The sequence below is a fragment of the Salmo salar genome, chromosome 17 (genome assembly GCF_965601325.2).
Source record: "Salmo salar chromosome 17, fSalSal1, whole genome shotgun sequence".
Lineage (NCBI taxonomy): Eukaryota > Metazoa > Chordata > Actinopteri > Salmoniformes > Salmonidae > Salmo > Salmo salar.
The window spans coordinates 24691840-24709815 of NC_138307.1; the positions used below are offsets into that span (position 1 = coordinate 24691840).

The 17976-nt window shown below is 44.7% G+C and overlaps 1 protein-coding gene across 4 annotated transcripts; it reads left to right on the forward strand.

The window, feature by feature from the left end:
- The first annotated feature begins 1588 nt into the window (after positions 1-1588).
- On the forward strand, positions 1589-13080 carry LOC106575806 (ETS translocation variant 5). 4 transcript variants are annotated; one of them, XM_045698148.2, is made up of 11 exons: positions 1589-1733; positions 3161-3257; positions 3478-3616; positions 4028-4078; positions 6640-6766; positions 7714-7989; positions 8277-8575; positions 9261-9389; positions 9793-9962; positions 10254-10361; positions 10610-13080. In XM_045698148.2, the coding sequence occupies exons 2-11, from the start codon at positions 3210-3212 to the stop codon at positions 10850-10852; spliced, it is 1590 nt and encodes a 529-aa protein (XP_045554104.1). In that variant the 5' UTR covers positions 1589-1733; positions 3161-3209; the 3' UTR covers positions 10853-13080. The 4 variants fall into 4 exon arrangements, with proteins under 4 accessions (XP_045554104.1, XP_045554106.1, XP_045554105.1 ...); XM_045698150.2 differs by having other exon boundaries at positions 10254-10355; XM_045698149.2 differs by having other exon boundaries at positions 3481-3616.
- The last annotated feature ends 4896 nt before the right edge of the window (positions 13081-17976 follow it).

Sequence of the window (17976 nt, forward strand, 5' to 3'; positions counted from 1 at the left end):
TCACATAGGAACTCTGGAGCTTTGTCAGAGTGACCATCGGGGTCTTGGTCACCTCCCTGACCAAGGCCCTTCTCCACTGGTTGTTCAATTTGGCTGGGCGGCCAGCTCTAGGAAGAGTCTCGGTGGTTCCAAACTTCTTCCATTTAAGAATGATGGAGGCGATTGTGTTCTTGGGGGACCTTCAATACTGCATAAATGTTTTGGTACCCTTCCCCAGATCTGTGCCTCAACACAATCCTGTCTCGGAGCTCTACGGACAATTCCTTCCACCTCATGGCTTGGTTTTTGATCTGACATGCACGGTCAACTGTGTGACCTAATAGACAGGTGTGTGAATGCTTATGTAAATAAGGTATTTCAGTTTTATATTTTTTATAAATTAGCAAAAAATTCTAAAAACCTGTTTTCGCTTTGTCATTATGGAGAATTAGAATTATTATGTGTAAAAATGTATTTAAAATGATTTAATCCATTTTAGAATAAGGCTGTAACGTAACAAAATGTGGAAAAGGTCAAGGGGTCTGAATACTTTCCGAAAGCACTGTAGGCACCAGGTTCATCTGTTTGTGCCAAGAACTGGGTTTTTCCTGCTCAAAAGCTTCTCCTGTGTTCAACTCAATATTAGGAAGGTGTTTCCTAATGTTTGGGATACTCAGTGTATATCTCTGTAGTACCATAGTTCCATCTCTTTAATACTATAGAGTCTGTGCAGACAATGGAGCATTCCTCTGTATCATCATAACAAGGTAGTATGAGGTCATTATGGGAGCTATAATTACCCTGCAAGTCAGATCATGTTTGGCATTTAATCGACTGTAACAATTTTAGCCTTTTTTTATCTGACTGCAGTTCAACCCTGGGCAGAATAGGGGGTGTGTGTGTGTGTGTGTGTGTGTGTGTGTGTGTGTGTGTGTGTGTGTGTGTGTGTGTGTGTGTGTGTGTGTGTGTGAGCTTGCGTGCGTGTAGCATGCATGTGTGCGTGTGTCTGTCTGTCTGTGCATACATACAGTACGTGTGTGTGTGTCTGTCTGTGTGTGCATACATACAGTACATGTGTGTGTGTTTGTGTGGTCGCTTGTGTCCAGTCTCCATACAGCCAGCTCTGTCCTGAGAATATTAGAACAACTTTCCCCACTCCAAGCAGTTAATCAATGTCAGAAGAAAAAACAAAAAAACATGTGAAAATGGAAACTGCATATCCCGCTGTTCTCCTACACAAGGCTGCTTTTCTAAACTGGAAGTGGCAAATATGTAGCAAGATATTGTAATAGCAATGTAGACAGATGCTGTAATAACTATGTAACAACTTTGTAGCAAAACATTGTATCTGGTTGTTGTGTGAATGTACTCGAGTTATATGTTTCAAGATGCCAGTATCTGTTTCTACTGTAACTTTTTCGTTTCCACCCCGTGTCTGGCAGTCAGACGTGAATGAAAAGCAGTCATTCATAAAAACAAGACAAGCTCGATCACCATTGGTCACTGGGGTCCAAAGAGCTCGCTGAGCGTCAATTGGTCAGTCACTTGAATGGCATTGTGTAACAACCAATTGGCGTGTATTATGGAGTCGTCTATTTTGGCTTCAGGGAAAACCAGACGATTCCATTCAGAAATCCACAGTCAAGCTTTGTGTGAGAAGAGCATAGACGACAATCCTGAAAGAACGTTTGCAACAGCGTGGAGTGAAACAGAACTTATTTTCAACATTGCAAAGGAATTAAATCTTCGCAAATGTGAGTTTAACATCAAACTATCAACCGCAACAAAAAGATGCGTATAAGGTTTTTGCGTTAGTTTATTTCTAGCGCCTGTAATAATGCATTTACTTTGACCGACTTGCATCCGTAGAATGCAAGCGCTCTGCCAAGCATTTTCTATCTGTCTGGTGAGGGGGGGCAGAAATGTGAACGCCATTTTATATGTATCTTAATTTGGCAACCATTTTCTTATTTGTAGTCAAATGTTTTTACAGTACTTACTTTGACGTGAGAATGTTTAGGTTGCAGTATTTTGACTTGCTACTGCGCATGCAGCATCTTCGTAGATGATTCTAACATTTATGAATGGAAGGTTCGACCCCCCTTAGCTCAGGGATCAAATTTCACTTCATTGAGAAAAACAAGCTGGGGCCATGAGAGGGGGAATAGGAAACGGTAGAGGGAGGAGGGACTGGGGTGGGGAGTTTAGCTACTTCTTGAACTGGCTCAGATTTTCTTTGCTGAGATTAACCCTCTCCTACCCTGCTGCCCTGAATAAATAACTTTATCCACTACTTGTCAAATAATGCTGAAATGTGATCTATAATGTTTTTGAATCAGATTATTGCATGTATATGTTTGATATGTTCTATTATAAAGATAGTTTATCCAATTTTTACATATCAAGGACTACTAAACTCAATACCCTGATTTGCATCCTATTTTTGAAGACTTATTCAAAACAGCTCCCTCCTAGTCCTTCTACTTATTGTAATGTCAACAGTCTCATCTCCAGATAGTGTGCCTTGCTGCCTTGCTTATGTAAGAACTTTGTCCCCAGTGTATTGAGTACATGCTCACTGGCATAGTGTACAGCCCGCCAGCACTACGGTGCAGGGAGGATTGCTCAAACAAACAACACAAAACAAACACCCAAGACAGAGGAAAGGAACAACTGTCTTATCCTGAAGGCAGGCTGGCACTATGCCCTAGTGCCTACTTTAGACCAGGGCCCATAGGACATAGTGCACTACTTTAGACCAGGGCCCATAGGACATAGTGCACTACTTTAGACCAGGACCCATAGGGCATAGTGCACTACTTTAGACCAGGACCCATAGGGCATAGTGCACTACTTTAGACCAGGACCCATAGGGCATAGTGCACTACTTTAGACCAGGACCCATAGGGCATAGTGCACTACTTTAGACCATAGGGCACTACTTTAGACCAAAGGGCATAGTTCACTACTTTAGACCATAGGGCATAGTGCACTACTTTAGACCAGGACCCATAGGGCATAGTGCACTACTTTAGACCAGGACCCATAGGACATAGTGCACTATACAGGGAATAGGTTAGGTTGCCATTTGGGAAACATCCTATGTCTGTGTTGATGTTAGATGACAGGTGATTTGGGTATAAGCTACTGACCAGGGGGCACACTTCCCTGCTCTCCACAGAAAGAACAGACAGACGGACCAGCGTCTCCTGCTGCTACAGTCAGGCAACATGGATGGATTTTATGACCAGCAAGTCCCTTTCATGGCCCCCCCTAGTGTGAGTATTTGGACTACTCTCTGGATGTTCTCTGATAGTTTTTCCACATAGGATTTTGATCAAAGCACTAATCTGAAACTTTTCATAGTGGATTAAGATAACGATGACGTTTTAGCATATATGGATGCTTAGGGATCTTTGATACCAATCATGTTTAGACTAATCATTGTTCACACCAATGCAATCACTAATGTTGTAGGTGTTTTAAACATTGTTCTAGCAGAATTGTCATGTGGAAGAACCAGTGAACATGCCATTTAACGACCGGAAGAGAAAGTTTGTTGACACTGAGCTCGCCCAGGACACAGAAGATCTCTTTCAAGACCTCATGCAACTTCAAGAGACATGGATTGCAGAAGGTGAGTTCTGCTCTTGTATTTCAGTAGGTTTTCAATCTTGCATCATGCTCATTGTTTTAAGTAACATCAGTGGTTTACCGGAGGCTATTGAATCAGGGAAAACTGGAAAATAGGTTGTTATTTAGAACTTTATACGACTTCCTCTTTTTAACAAGTGCATCATAAATATTTACTGTATTTTTGACTGTACTGCATCATAAATATTTACAGCATTTTTGACTGTACTGTATCAAGTGCATTATATATATTTACCGTATTTTTGACTGTACTGCATCATAAATATTTACTGTATTTTTGACTGTACTGTATCAAGTGCATTATATTTGTTCTATTAAGCATATTAAAGTGACTCAGCCACGTGGCATGTCGTCCATAAGTTAGTCATTTAACTCTCTCTGTCCCCTCTTTCAGCTCAGGTGCCTGATGACGAACAGTTTGTCCCAGATTTCCAGTCGGATAACCGTAAGTACCAACCAATTAAATATTTACGTATGTGTGTTACAAAGGGGAATCGGCAGCGTCAGCTGCTGCATAGTTGCGCATTTCCTAATTCATCCTTTAATTCCCAGACATGGTCTTTGACACAGCATACAAGCGTCACAAGCACAACAAGGAGATGTACTGGTTTTCCAATACCAGTCTTATCCAGTTGGCATATAAACTCAGCACGTCACTAGTCAGTGAGTGTATTTTTATGGGTACGTGGTTAGGGCTTTCGGGTTGCCTATGCAGGCTGAGGGCTAACATTATCCACAGATTTGTGTCGTCGAAAGCAGAAATCCAATTGATGTCATTGAGCCCTGATTATACCAACCTCTGCTCACCCTGCCGTTGACCTACTTCTGCCCTGTAGCCAATCAGTGCCCTCAATGCACACCTTGCTTTTTTGTAAATTTTTATTTTGTTGTGTGTTTTTTTTAAAGCTGCATTGTTGGTTAAGGGCTTGTAAGTAAGCATTTCTCTGTAAGGTCTATAGCTGTTGTATTCGGCGCATGTGACATACAATTTGATTTGATTATTGGATTGTAGGGATTTGTGTTCAAACAAAGCGCAGAAATAATAGGGCGACCTCAGAATAAGACGTTACTCACTTGGTGGAAATCAAGAATTTTGTGGTTTTATACCAGAAATCCCTCAGCTTTCCTCTTTGATAGTCAACCCGGATGAGGAAAATGCTATTCTCTGATCTCTGCCCAGAACCACCACATTAACATCAGAGGAAATAAAGAGAGAACGGTTTGAAACGGGAAGATTTTCTGTTGCATTAGAGTTTTGCTACGGTGGGCCTTACTTAACATGACCCAGGTGCACCATAGCAGCCTGGGATGGCCTTCCATGGAGGCCCAACCGACCAACCACAGCTCTTGGCTGCTAGGATGGGCTACGTTCCAATCCAAGCCCACAGAACCCTCATGCTGTTTGCTTTGTACTCATCTCCTCTCCTCTTTCACTGTTTAGAATAATATATGCATGAGGTTTGAATGGAAGCCTTTGATTGGGCTCCAGACGGAGCTGTAGGCCTGGTGTAGTTGCAGGCCTGGTGTAGTTGCAGGCCTGGTGTAGTTGCAGGCCTGGTGTAGTTGCAGGCCTGGTGTAGTTGCAGGCCTGGTGTAGTTGCAGGCCTGGTGTAGTTGCAGGCCTGGTGTAGTTGCAGGCCTGGGTTTCAAGATGTGAATGATCCTGTGGAGGAAGAAAGAGTGTTTTTAGAGGCCCAGTATGGCCTTGTTTCCCTGTAATGTTGTATTTCATTGTTGCGGATGCAGCTAGTGCCATTTTTAATGCAGTGTGTACACACTGAGGGAATTCTGCCGTGGCACAGCCGGGTGATTGTTGTTTGCTGAAGAGTCTGAGTGTGTGTGCGGCGACGGGGTTGGCATGACGCTCCCTAGTTTGGCACGCTCCCAGTTGGTCTCACAGACCCTTCATTCAGCAGTCCTCCTCTCTCGTGTGTGTGTGTGTGTGTGTGTGTGGACTCTGCAGCTGGGCAAAGGGGCAGTGTCCATAGCGATCAAATGGCATTATGCCATCATCTCCTTAATTTAGCAATGAACTTGGCTGAGAAGTGAGAACACGCTCTTATTAACTACCAGTTAGTGATTTAAAGAAATGTTGCAAGATTTGCCATTGCAAATGATTTGAAACCTGAGATTTAAATGTCTTCTGGCCGCGCTTGAGAGTTGCACTGTGGTTCTGTAACACAGACAGTCCAGTTGTTTGAGGTTTTCTAACTGAAACACAGTGTTTCAGTCATAGATGCTAGGTGTTCAAAACTTTAGCTTGTAATGGAGGTCACTATGGACAGAGAGGCCTAACCCCATAACGTGAGTGTGTGTTGACTTCTGCTGGCCCATGGCTGCGGAAGCTGAATGATGGTCGTTCTGTGGCAGGAAATGGGGAGTTGATGTAGGCACAGACCCAGCCTCTGACAGACCCAGCCTCTGACAGACCCAGCCTCTGACAGACCCAGCCTCTGACAGACCCAGCCTCTGACAGACCCAGCCTCTGACAGACCCAGCCTCTGACAGACCCAGCCTCTGACAGACCCAGCCTCTGACAGACCCAGCCTCTGATGCCAACACAGCACCCAGTTAAAGTTAGTTACTAACAGGTGGTGGAAGTCAGAGCAGATTGTTCTTTTCTGTGCAATTGAATACAAAGGAATCTTTGTTACTGGTCTGATTGTTGCCTTGGAAACAATGAAAAAACATCTAGTGAAAGTACACTGTTTGTCTTTCAGTGCTGGGTTTATAGTTTTCCCTCCCAAACGGAAGGACAGATTTACAACCTCACCAATTCACTAAACAACAAACATTTGGGAAGTTGTAATTAAAGACCAATCCCAGCATAGGAGACACATTTGATCCTTTGATAGAAAACTATTTTGCTTCTTATTCCTTAGTGAAGCACATTAAACAAGAATACTAAATAAATATATTCAACGTAGTGATTCTTTTGTGAATCTTTGAAATGGCATATATTATGAATTTCAGTTTTTTAATGTTTTCTCCTTTCTTTCTTCAAAGTAATGTTCCATGGACCTCCAGCCAGTAAAGTGAAGCGAGAGTCCAGTGCCTCCAGAGATCTGTCCCCCTGCAGTCAGGAACAACAGAGACTCTCTCTCTACACAGACAAGTGCCTTTACAGCTACAGGTACGTTACAGTAAACACTGAGACGGACCAGGTTTTGACACCCCACACAAATTGTACTCTCAGTAGCAAGAGGTATTTACAGTTACAACCAATAAAAGATCATAAAAGAGGGTAAAGGCATAATAAAGTTCTCTACTAAGACATTGCTTAATTAGGTAAACCTAAATCAGGTTGATACGGCCTGAGGGGGTGTGTCATATGGCCAATATACGAGTGCCTGGATACAGCCCTTAGCCGTGGTATATTGGCCATATACCACAAACCCCCGAGGTGCCTTAGTATTTATTAAAATAAACTGAAGTAAATAATGAATAAATAACAAATAAGAAAAATGTATAAATAATTAAGGAGCAACAATAAAATAACAGCAGCGAGGCTCTGCAGCGAGGCTCTGCAGCGAGGCTCAGCAGCGAGACTCAGTAGCGAGGCTCTGCAGCGAGGCTCTGCAGCGAGGCTCAGCAGCGAGACTCAGTAGCGAGACTCAGTAGCGAGGCTCAGCAGCGAGGCTCTGTACAGGGGGTACAGAGTCAATGTGCGAAGGGCACAGATTGGTCGAGGTAACATGTAGGTAGAGGTAAAGTGACTATGCATAGATAATAAACAGAGAGTAGCAGCATAAAAGTGGGGGGGTGGGGTCAATGCAAATAGTCCAGGTAGCCATTTGATTAGCTGTTCAGGAGTCTTATGGCTTGGAGGTAGAAGCCTTTTGGACCTAGACTTGGCTCTCCGGTACCGCTTGCCGTGCTGGTTACCAATGTAATTAGAGCAGTAAAAATAAATGTTGTGGTATACCATGGCTGTTAGCCAATCAGCATTCAGGGCTCCAACCACCCAGTTTATAATGTCAGATAACACACACACATATGTAATGTTAAGGTCACAGAGAGAACCCAGCCATACTCTACAGGCCCAAGTTAACCCCTTCCATCCCCCTCCTCCCTCCACAGTGCCAACAACAGGAAGCCACTTGGCATCAATACTTTAACCCCTCCCTCCACACCCGCCTCACCCTGCAGCCCCACCCCCACCCCGGGGACACACCCCCTACAGAGGCAGATCACGTCCCCTGTCCAGGCGACACACCCCGGCCACAGTCGTCCGACTCACAGGCACAGCCCCTCCCACCACCGGACACTCCCGCCACACCCGAGCCAAAGCCAGCCTTTCGCCGTGCCCCGCCTACCTGTTCATCACTCCGATGCCTCCTACAGCTCAGAACACAGGTGAGTTGCCACCATGTGTTAGCTCAGGTTGGCACCATGTGTTGGCACCATGTGTTGGCTCAGGTTGGCACCATGTGTTGACACCATGCACTGTTTAACCCCATAGCTTGTATATCTTGGTTGTAAAGCCATGATTGGAACCACTGTAGGCTGGGACTCAGCATGCATGTTCAGTGCTACAGTTGAAATCCCATTGTTATATGATTCTCTGGTTTAAGACCCTAATTGACAAATGTGTCCTTATTTTCTCTCTCTGTCTCTCTCTGTCTCTCGTTCCCCTTCTCCAGGTTCCAGCGGCAGCTCTCTGAGCCATTACTGCCTTTCCCTCCGCCTGACGGTGCCGCCTGTACCCCTTACCCCCCTCAGCCCCATCACCCCCACCGCGCCCCCCTGTCTCGGGACGGCCGCCCCATCTACCAGCGACACCTGTCAGAGCCCTTGGTCCTCCTCCCTGCTCAGGGCTTCAAGCAGGAGCTGGTGGACCTCCGCTACACCGAGCAGGGGGTCCCCACCATGGGCCCTCCCCGCACCCCATTCCAGGGCCTCTCTATCAAGCAGGAGCCCCGGGATTTCTGCTTTGACCAAGGTGAGCCCTGGGGAATCGCTGGGTGGCAACGGTCTTTGAGGCTCAGTTTCCCACTCATAGATTAGACCTAGTCCTGGAGTTAAAAAAACATGTTCAATGGAGAATCTCAATAGAAAGTGCTTCTCCTTCCATGCCTAGGCTTAATCTGAGTCCGGACAGGAAGGCCCTAAGGGTTTGGAAGTAGCCCAAGCTGTCCAAGTTAGCTGCTCCTTTGAGAGTCTACTGTACGTGGCTAATAGTACAGAGATGGGGATAAAACAGCATGTTTCAGACTGATGTGGACACTACTATTAGCCGTAGTGGTTGGGTATGTAGCAGTGTAGCATTCTAAGACTCTCCTAAGCTAAGGTGACCTCATTTCACTCTCCATGTCTAGGTCACTTTCTGTCAGTGATGTAACAGTCAAATCCTCTTAATAAAGTCCCAGCTAAGAAAACCCCAGGGGACTGTTAAGAGACCGTTGGCTGTGTGAGAATGTATGTCTGTCTTCTGCTGGGTATTATGTCATTAGGCTAATGGCTACTTTAAAAAGATAGCGTTGAAAAATTAAGTTAGTAGTAAGAATCTATTCAAAGAAACACTTATTAGTTTTTGTATCTTTCTTTTTGTCTATCTTTCTGGTTTAAAGAGCACGTGTTAAAAAAAAATATGTCTAATATTTTCTATTTTCCCTTGTGTCTTACAGAAATGCAGAACTGCCCGTCTTCTTTCAGGAAGTCCGGTAACTTCTACCAAAACAATGATGGTTTGGTCTACGACGGAGAGCCTCATCTGTACAACGACGACACATGCGTGGTTCCAGAGAGACTAGAAGGTAAGACATTCTTCCATAAATTGCTATGAAATACAAGGGCTTGTCTGGCACAATAGAACCCCTGGAATTGTCCCAAAAGTGCAAACCCCATCCATCCAGAATCGAACACTGAAATTATTTTAAAAGAACCGGATACTATTTGAACCTCTGACTGGTTTGACACAGGGCTTTAGGTGTAAATGGCAGCAGGTAGTGAATCCTGGAATCTGACATCTTCTTGTTATGTCATGGCAGTGTGGATGCCAGAGGAGACCCAAGGGGCCTTGGACAGAGAAAGCCTGTGTGACATGAGCAGAGCCTCTTATCCTATCCCCACGCTCAGACTGCCAATCACTGGAGTCTTTCACCTGACTGTGACCACGCCACTCACTCCCTCTTTCCCCTTCTCCTTCTGTCCATCCAGGCAAGATAAAGCAGGAGGCCGGAGTGTTCCGTGACGGACCGCCCTACCAGCGCCGAGGTTCCCTGCAGCTCTGGCAGTTCCTGGTCACTCTGCTGGACGACCCGGCCAATGGTCACTTCATCTCCTGGACCGGCCGCGGCATGGAGTTCAAACTCATCGAGCCCGAAGAGGTCAGTTGGCAGTTGGTCAGCAGGCAGTGCTGTGGTCCTAGTGAGTTTAGCGACTTTAGGGCTTCTTGGAGTTTTTCATCATTATGTCTCCGAGTTTAAAGTAAGTAGAGTGTTTCAACAGGTCATGATAATAGTTGTTACGCTGTGTTTACAGGAATAATCACACAGTATTACTAAGGCACTAGAAGTGACACACCAGAAACTAACCAAAGAGCTTGGTGTATGTATCTACAGGTTGATCAGAAGAGTTCACCTTGATTTGAACCTTTTCTCTCTCCTCTCATGTGGCAGGTGGCCCGGCGCTGGGGCCTTCAGAAGAACCGGCCTGCCATGAACTACGACAAGCTGAGCCGCTCTCTACGCTATTACTATGAGAAGGGCATCATGCAGAAGGTAAAGGTAAATTTGTATTTAATTCCAGTCGATTACAATTTTCTGTTTTGGGTCAAATTCAGTGGAGGCTTTATGAATGAATGGAAAACATCACAGTACAATGGAGGGCTACATTGCACCAATAAATAGTACGTTGGTTGTATATAAGGACAGGTCAGAAGGTTGGGTTATAAAGTCAAACGTTATTTTCAAACTACTAGTGGTTGTGCGCTGAACGACTGTTTAACTTCCTCTTCCTCTTTGGGTGGGATCAGGTGGCTGGAGAGAGGTACGTGTACAAGTTTACGTGTGACCCCGAGGCGCTCTTCTCCATGGCCTTCCCTGACAACCAGAGGCCCAGCCTGAAGCAGGACCCGGACTGCCTGCCGCCGTCTGCGGGGGAAGATGACACCACCGTGCCCCTGGCCCACTACGAGGATGGCTGTGGCTCCTACCTGGCCGACGGAGGGGAGCGGGGCGTCTCGTTACTGGGCTTCCCCGATAACTACTCCTTCTGAATGTTCTGACCAATGACGGCATAAAGACAGCTGTCATCTGGTACCCTGCCACACCCCTACCCTACCCCAAACTCTCGTCCCCTAATTACACACCACTACCCTACCCCTTGTCCCCTAACTATACACTCCCTCCCTACTCCTCATCCCCTAACTACACACCACTACCCTACCCCACATCTCTTAACTACACACCCAGAGCCCAAACCCTAGTCCCTGAACTACACACCGAGCCCAAACCCTAGTCCCCTAACTACACACCCAGAGCCCAAACCCTAGTCCCCTAACTACACACCCAGAGCCCAAACCCTAGTCCCTGAACTACACACCGAGCCCAAACCCTAGTCCCCTAACTACACACCCAGAGCCCTAACCCTAGTCCCCTAACTACACACCCAGAGCCCAAACCCTAGTCCCCTAACTACACACCCAGAGCCCAAACGCTAGTCCCCTAACTACACACCCAGAGCCCAAACCCTAGTCCCCTAACTACACACCCAGAGCCCAAACCCTAGTCCCCTAACTACACACCCAGAGCCCAAGCTGCTGAGTGGATTTGGAGCTCTCTAACCCCCCTCCCCTACTCCTATGCCAAACTCAGCTCCTCTTGCCAGTCTTGAGATTACCCTCCCCAAGTCCCAAGGAAAAAAACAGTCAAACCTGAGATGGCCGTCTTGCTTCTTCTTTGCCCTCTGTTATCAAACTGAATTGTGGCGAAAGGTGTGCGGTCCACATCCTCATCAATATAAAGTGAACTGAGTGATCTCCCTTACGGGGGTTGAGCAAGGACACGGTTCACATGATTATAACGGGACTCAAGTAATGGACACGAGTGTGCCAGGATTGTAGCCAATAGCCATGCAGTTTCCACAATCTGCTAGGTACGAGTATGACAAATAATGGCGAGGATATAAAACATTGCCCTTTTGATATAGCAATTGTTTTATGGCTTGATCCCAAACAGAGTAGTACACTCGACACGCACACAGGGCTTCACCTTGGAGAGAAACTACGACTCCAATGAACCTTAGTACTACAGGTGGTGATGTAATGTAACTCTGTATGCAATGAATGGGCCAAACACACAGGCAACCGACTGTTCTTATTAATCCATAATACATCGTACGACTATAAAGAAGCTGGGACACGAATACCCCTGAGCAAGTTGCATTGGCTGGCATGCCCACTCATTAAAAACACCAACACACTGAAATCCAATCTGAAATGGGAGAGGTGGACTCAGGACTCGCTAGCTCAGCATTCTCTTCAGACTCGGGGAATTGTTTTTTTTTCTCTCACCCAAAAATGTAAAACCTTTATGATGCTGTTTTACTCCTGATGTTGGCGTGTCCTACCAGATGTTGGCGTGTCCTACCAGATGTTGGCGTGTCCTACCAGATGTTGGCGTGTCCTACCAGATGTATCTTTCCTTGACGTTTTGTTTAGCTCTTTCATTTGACTCTTTTTGTCGTAACATGTAAAAGGGACACGCATACAAAACAGTATTTTTCCTGAAGCGTTGACTTCCTATTAAAAAGTGTGTATTGAAAATACATGTTTATGTACTATGATGACAAAAGTACTGCAACTGTCACGCAGTCCCTTCTCCAAAAACTATAACTGCCAATAGTAAGCTAAACAGGGGGGACTCTACTCTTCGCATTGTTTTCTCACAGAAAGCTGTACCAACCTATTGCTGTACCATTCAAAAGTTTTCTGCTTTTTGTATAGTTTATCGGGGAGTATCTGAAACAAACATCTAAAATGTAGAATATGAATATATTTTTGCAAAGTCATTTGTTTTGACATTGTACACGCTGGAATGTTTGGCCTGGTATCTGGTTTGCATCCTTTAATTCTTGTCATGAAGTTACGGTGTCCATATTAGGACACATCCCTAGTCTCCGCAGGAGTTGTCTGTCAAGTCCTGAAAAGACTGAGGCTGTCCTAATATGGACACCGTATTAAGGCAGTGGGTCGAAGCCTAGAAAGACCTCCCCGTTGACTGAGTGGTGGGCTGTGTCGGCGTCACATGTGTGTACCAGTATATTTTGATATGATTCTGTCTATATGTGGGTTGGGGGGTGTCTTGTCCACGACGTTGAGTTTTGCTGGCACTTATACAAGTGACAACCCCCCCCCCCCTTTCCCCACAAATACAATGTGTGCCTTCCACTGCTTTTGGTTGATTTTCTATACCGGATACAATAAACTATACTTTCTGCTTCAAAGTGTTATATTGAGTCTCTTCCTATTCTGACCAACCAATCTAGCTTTCAGTGACGTGTTACTGTGGTTCAAGATGAGTTGGTATTTTTGATTGAATTCCACTTCTTATGAATCTGTAACAATATACAACATCTGACACATTCCTGATTTCAAGATACAGTATTACAATAGTCCTATGAAGAACAGGCAATAAGATGTGGCCTTTAGAATGGCACCTGTACTTCAAATCAAATGTATTTATAAAGCCCTTCTTACATCAACTGATGTCTCAAAGTGCTGTACAGAAACCCAGCCTAAAACACCAAACAGTAAGCAATGCAGGTGTAGAAGCACAGTGGCTAGGAAAAACTCCCTAGAAAGGCCAGAACCTAGGAAGAAACCTAGAGAGGAACCAGGCTATGAGGGGTGGCCAGTCCTCTTCTGCCTGTGCCGGGTGGAGATTATAACAGAACATGGCCAAGATGTTCAAATGTTCATAGATGACTAGCAGGGTCAAATAATAAAGTGGATGTCCAGGGTGCAACAGGTCAGCACCTCAGGATTAATGTCAGTTGGCTTTTCGTAGCCGATCATTCAGAGTATCTCTACCACTCCTGCTGTCTTTTGAGAGTTGAAAACAGTAGGTCTGGGACAGGTAGCACATCCGGTGAACAGGTCAGGCTTCCATAGCCGCAGGCAGAACAGTTGAAACTGGAGCAGCAGCACGGCCAGGTGGACTGGGGACAGCAAGGAGTCATCAGGCCAGGTAGTCCTGAGGCATGGTCCTAGGGCTCAGGTCCTCCGAGAGAGAGAAAGAAAGAAAGAGAAAATGAGAGAGAATTAGAGAGCATACTTAAATTCACACAGGACACCGGATAAGACAGGAGAAATAGTCCAGATATAACAGACTGACCCTAGCACCCCAACACATAAACTACATACTGGAGGCTGAGACAGGAGGGGTCGGGAGACACTGTGGCCCCATCCGACGATACCCCCGGACAGGGCCAAACAGGCAGGATATAACCCCACCCACTTTGCCAAAGCACAGCCCCCACACCACCAGAGGGATATCTTTAAACACCAACTTACCATCCTGAGACAAGGCCGAGTATAGCCCACAAAGATCTCCGCCACGGCACAACCCAAGGGGGGGGCGCCAACCCAGACAGGAAGATCACGTCAGTGACTCAACCCACTCAAGTGATGCACCCCTCCTAGGGACGGCATGGAAGAGCACCAGTAAACCAGCAAGCCTTGTTCACCCTGCAGACTTTAATGGTCAAAATAGTTGGTTCTTCTAATCTGTGTTGGAATACTGACTGTCCAAACAGCAAGTTACAAAACCTCAGGATAAGATGATCCAACTTTATAAACAAGTCCCTTTTAGGCAAGCCACAGCAGTCAACTAGTTCAGTGTTTCCCAATCTCGGTCCTAGACAAACAAAAAAGTTTCAGAAACCTCTGTGTGACATTGAAATGTAGCGAATGTAATTGAAACTCCTGTGTGCAAACAACACATCTAAATTAAGCCGGCATACATGTTCAATGGATGTGATCTCCGGTAAATCCTTTCAGTCAGATTTACTGAAAGGAGGACGAGAGAGGCCTTATACACGTGTCTAAAAGGCGTGTAGTAGTGGTCAAGTGTGGAATTTCCGTGAGTAGGACAGTCAATGTGTTGGTAATAATACTGAAGCACGAACATCAAATTACCTTTGTTAATGTCCCTTGCAACAATGAACTCTGCCTCCGGGTATGCGGTCTCCAGCTTGTACAGGGTCCAATGAAAGTATTTGAGAGCATTTTTGGTGTCGGCTTGGGGCAGGATGTACACAGCCATGGCGATAATTGACTCTGTACTGGTACCCAGTGTATATAGCGATCATTGACTCGGTACTGGTACCCGGTGTATATAGCCAAGCTATAGTAAGTAAGAATTTCACTGTTATTCTACACCTGTTGTTTACGTAGCATGTGACAATTAAAATTTGATTTGATTTATACATTTTAAGTTTGTTCACAGACTATATTTAACACTAAGGAAACGTTTTATGATTAAATTGGTCCCAACTCCAAACTGTTCACCATTTCCCCTAAATCAAGTAAGCACATTCCTTCATATGATGTGGGAATGCCCTGCAGTTAAATGCTTTTGGTGCAAAGTTTCAACATTTATTTTGAAGTGGATGAATTGAAATATTCAATGCTTTCCGTCTATTATGTTATTTAACTATGATAGGCCCTCGAATCTATCAATCACTCAGAGAACATTACTGCTGGCAGGCAGCACTGAAAAGCATGTTTTCCGGGTGGGGAGGGAGGATGCGGGTGGATGGGGACTGAGGGGGGAAATGGGATGGGGTTATCTTTGTATGCATATATTTGATTGTTTTTGTACCTGTAACCACTCTGAAAGAGAAAAATGACAAAACGGAATAAAAAGTTGGTGAACGAAGCATGAGAAGACTGCTTTTGTTTGGTTTGTTTGTCAGTTAGGGGGTGCAGGGTGAATACGGGTCTGTCATATGGTAATCTGGTAAAAAGACAATTTGACTTTTGCTCAGTACATTGTTGTCACTAAGGAAATGTATAAGTGCTGTTAATGATAATGCAGAAGATTTTCCCAATGTTGCTATTGATGCATATTCCACAGTAGTTACTGGGGTCAAATTTGTCTCCACCTTTGTAGATTGGGGTGATCAGTCCATGGTTCCAAATATTGGGGAAGATGCCAGAGCTGAGGATGATGTTAAATAGTTCAAGTTTAGCCAATTGGAATTTATGGTCTGTATATTTTATCATTTAATTTAGGATACCATCAACTCTACAGGCCTTTTTGGTTGGAGGGTTTCTATTTTGTTCTGTAGTTCATTCAAGGTAATTGGAGAATCCAGTGGGTTCTGGTAGTCTTTAATAGCTGATTCTAAGATTTGTAATTGATCATGTATATGTTTTTGCTGTTTGTTCTTTGTTATAGGGCCAAAAATATTGGAGAAGGGGTTTATCCATACATCTCCGTATTGGATAGATAGCTCTTCGTGTTGTTGCTTGTTTAGTGTGTTCCAATTTTCCCAGAGGTGGTTAGATTCTATGGATTCTTCAGTTACATTGAGCTGGTTTCTGACGTGCTGTTCCTTCTTTTTCCGTAGTGTATTTTAGCTCTACTTTCAGACCAACCCTCTTCACACACCTCTCTGTCCTACCTAACCCCAGCCAGAGCCATATATGTGGTCAGAGCTATGCCAGGTCAGGGCTTCAGTTGACTCCGCTGAGATAGTGGCCCTATTTTGAAGCGGATTAGCTATCGAGGGAAAGGCTGGTGCTGAGGACTGTGTATAGGGTTGCAAATGGATGGTATATTACTGGAAACGTTTACCAGTAAACTACCAGAATTTTGGTAGCTTTTAAGTTTTTTATTTTATAAGATGACATTTAGTGGCCTTTTGGGGTACTTCAGATTATCACAGGTGTCTGTAATTATCTCTGGCCCTCTGTGTGGCTTATCACATGGAAAATAATAAATTCAGATGATACCAACAAAAAATATGACAAAGCTATAAAGCATTGTCCTAAATATAAACCATAGTGGATACCATTTGTGTTTAATATGAGGGTTTCAGCATAAAATATCCTTTAAAAAAAATGTCCACACTTTTATTTATTTAGCTATGTTCATATGTCTTTGTAATAAATATTTTGCACCAAACTGGTGGCAGTTGTGAAAAAAAGTCAGTAGTTGGTTGAGTTACAGTTGTTAGAAATACTGTTGATAAGATGCTTTTCTCATTAATTAGACTAAATGCTGTTGAACCATATGGTCTATCCACTAAAAACTCAATGACAATATGGACACAGATATATAAAAAAAACGAATACGATATATGTATGCATTTTTTTTAAGTTATTGAAGTATAAATTACCCAAGTTACCATAACCTGTTAATTATCAAAATTACTGAAGATTATTTTAACCTTGGTAAATTACCAGTAGATTTACAACCCGAACTGTGGAGAAATGAGGGTAGAGTTATGAGCTCTGGAGGGAGAGGGTAGAGTTGTGTTGTTCAGTAGGGAGAGGGTAGAGTTGTGTTGTTCAGTAGAGAGAGGGTAGAGTTGTGATGCTCTGGAGGGAGAGGGTAGAGTTGTGTTGTTCAGTAGGGAGAGGGTAGAGTTGTGTTGTTCAGTAGAGAGGGTAGAGTTATGAGCTCTGGAGGGAGAGGGTAGAGTTGTGTTGTTCAGTAGGGAGAGGGTAGAGTTGTGTTGTTCAGGAGGGAGAGGGTAGAGTTGTGTTGTTCAGTAGGGAGAGGGTAGAGTTGTGTTGTTCAGTAGGGAGAGGGTAGAGTTGTGTGGTAGGGAGGGAGAGGGTCAGAGTTGTGAGTTCAGTAGGGAGAGGGTAGAGTTGTGTTGTTCAGTAGGGAGAGGGTAGAGTTATGAGCTCTGGAGGGAGAGGGTAGAGTTGTGTTGTTCAGTAGAGAGAGGGTAGAGTTGTGTTGTTCAGTAGGGAGAGGGTAGAGTTGTGTTGTTCAGTAGGGAGAGGGTAGAGTTGTGTTGTTCATTAGGGAGAGGGTAGAGTTGTGAGGCTCTGGAGGGAGAGGGTCAGAGTTGTGTTGTTCAGTAGAGAGAGGGTAGAGTTGTGTTGTTCAGTAGGGAGAGGGTAGAGTTGTGTTGTTCAGTAGGGAGAGGGTAGAGTTGTGTTGTTCAGTAGGGAGAGGGTAGAGTTGTGTTGTTCAGTAGGGAGAGGGTAGAGTTGTGTTGTTCAGTAGGGAGAGGGTAGAGTTATGAGCTCTGGAGGGAGAGGGTAGAGTTGTGTTGTTCAGTAGGGAGAGGGTAGAGTTGTGTTGTTCAGTAGGGAGAGGGTAGAGTTGTGTTGTTCAGTAGGGAGAGGGTAGAGTTATGAGCTCTGGAGGGAGAGGGTAG

Coding starts and splice junctions, on each gene's coding strand:
- LOC106575806 (XM_045698148.2), top strand. CDS start 3,210: ATGGATGGATTTTATGACCAGCAAGTCCCTTTCATGGCCCCCCCTAGT. Junction 3,617..4,027: donor AGAGACATGGATTGCAGAAG/GTGAGTTCTGCT, acceptor CCCCTCTTTCAG/CTCAGGTGCCTGATGACGAA. Junction 7,990..8,276: donor TCCTACAGCTCAGAACACAG/GTGAGTTGCCAC, acceptor CCCCTTCTCCAG/GTTCCAGCGGCAGCTCTCTG.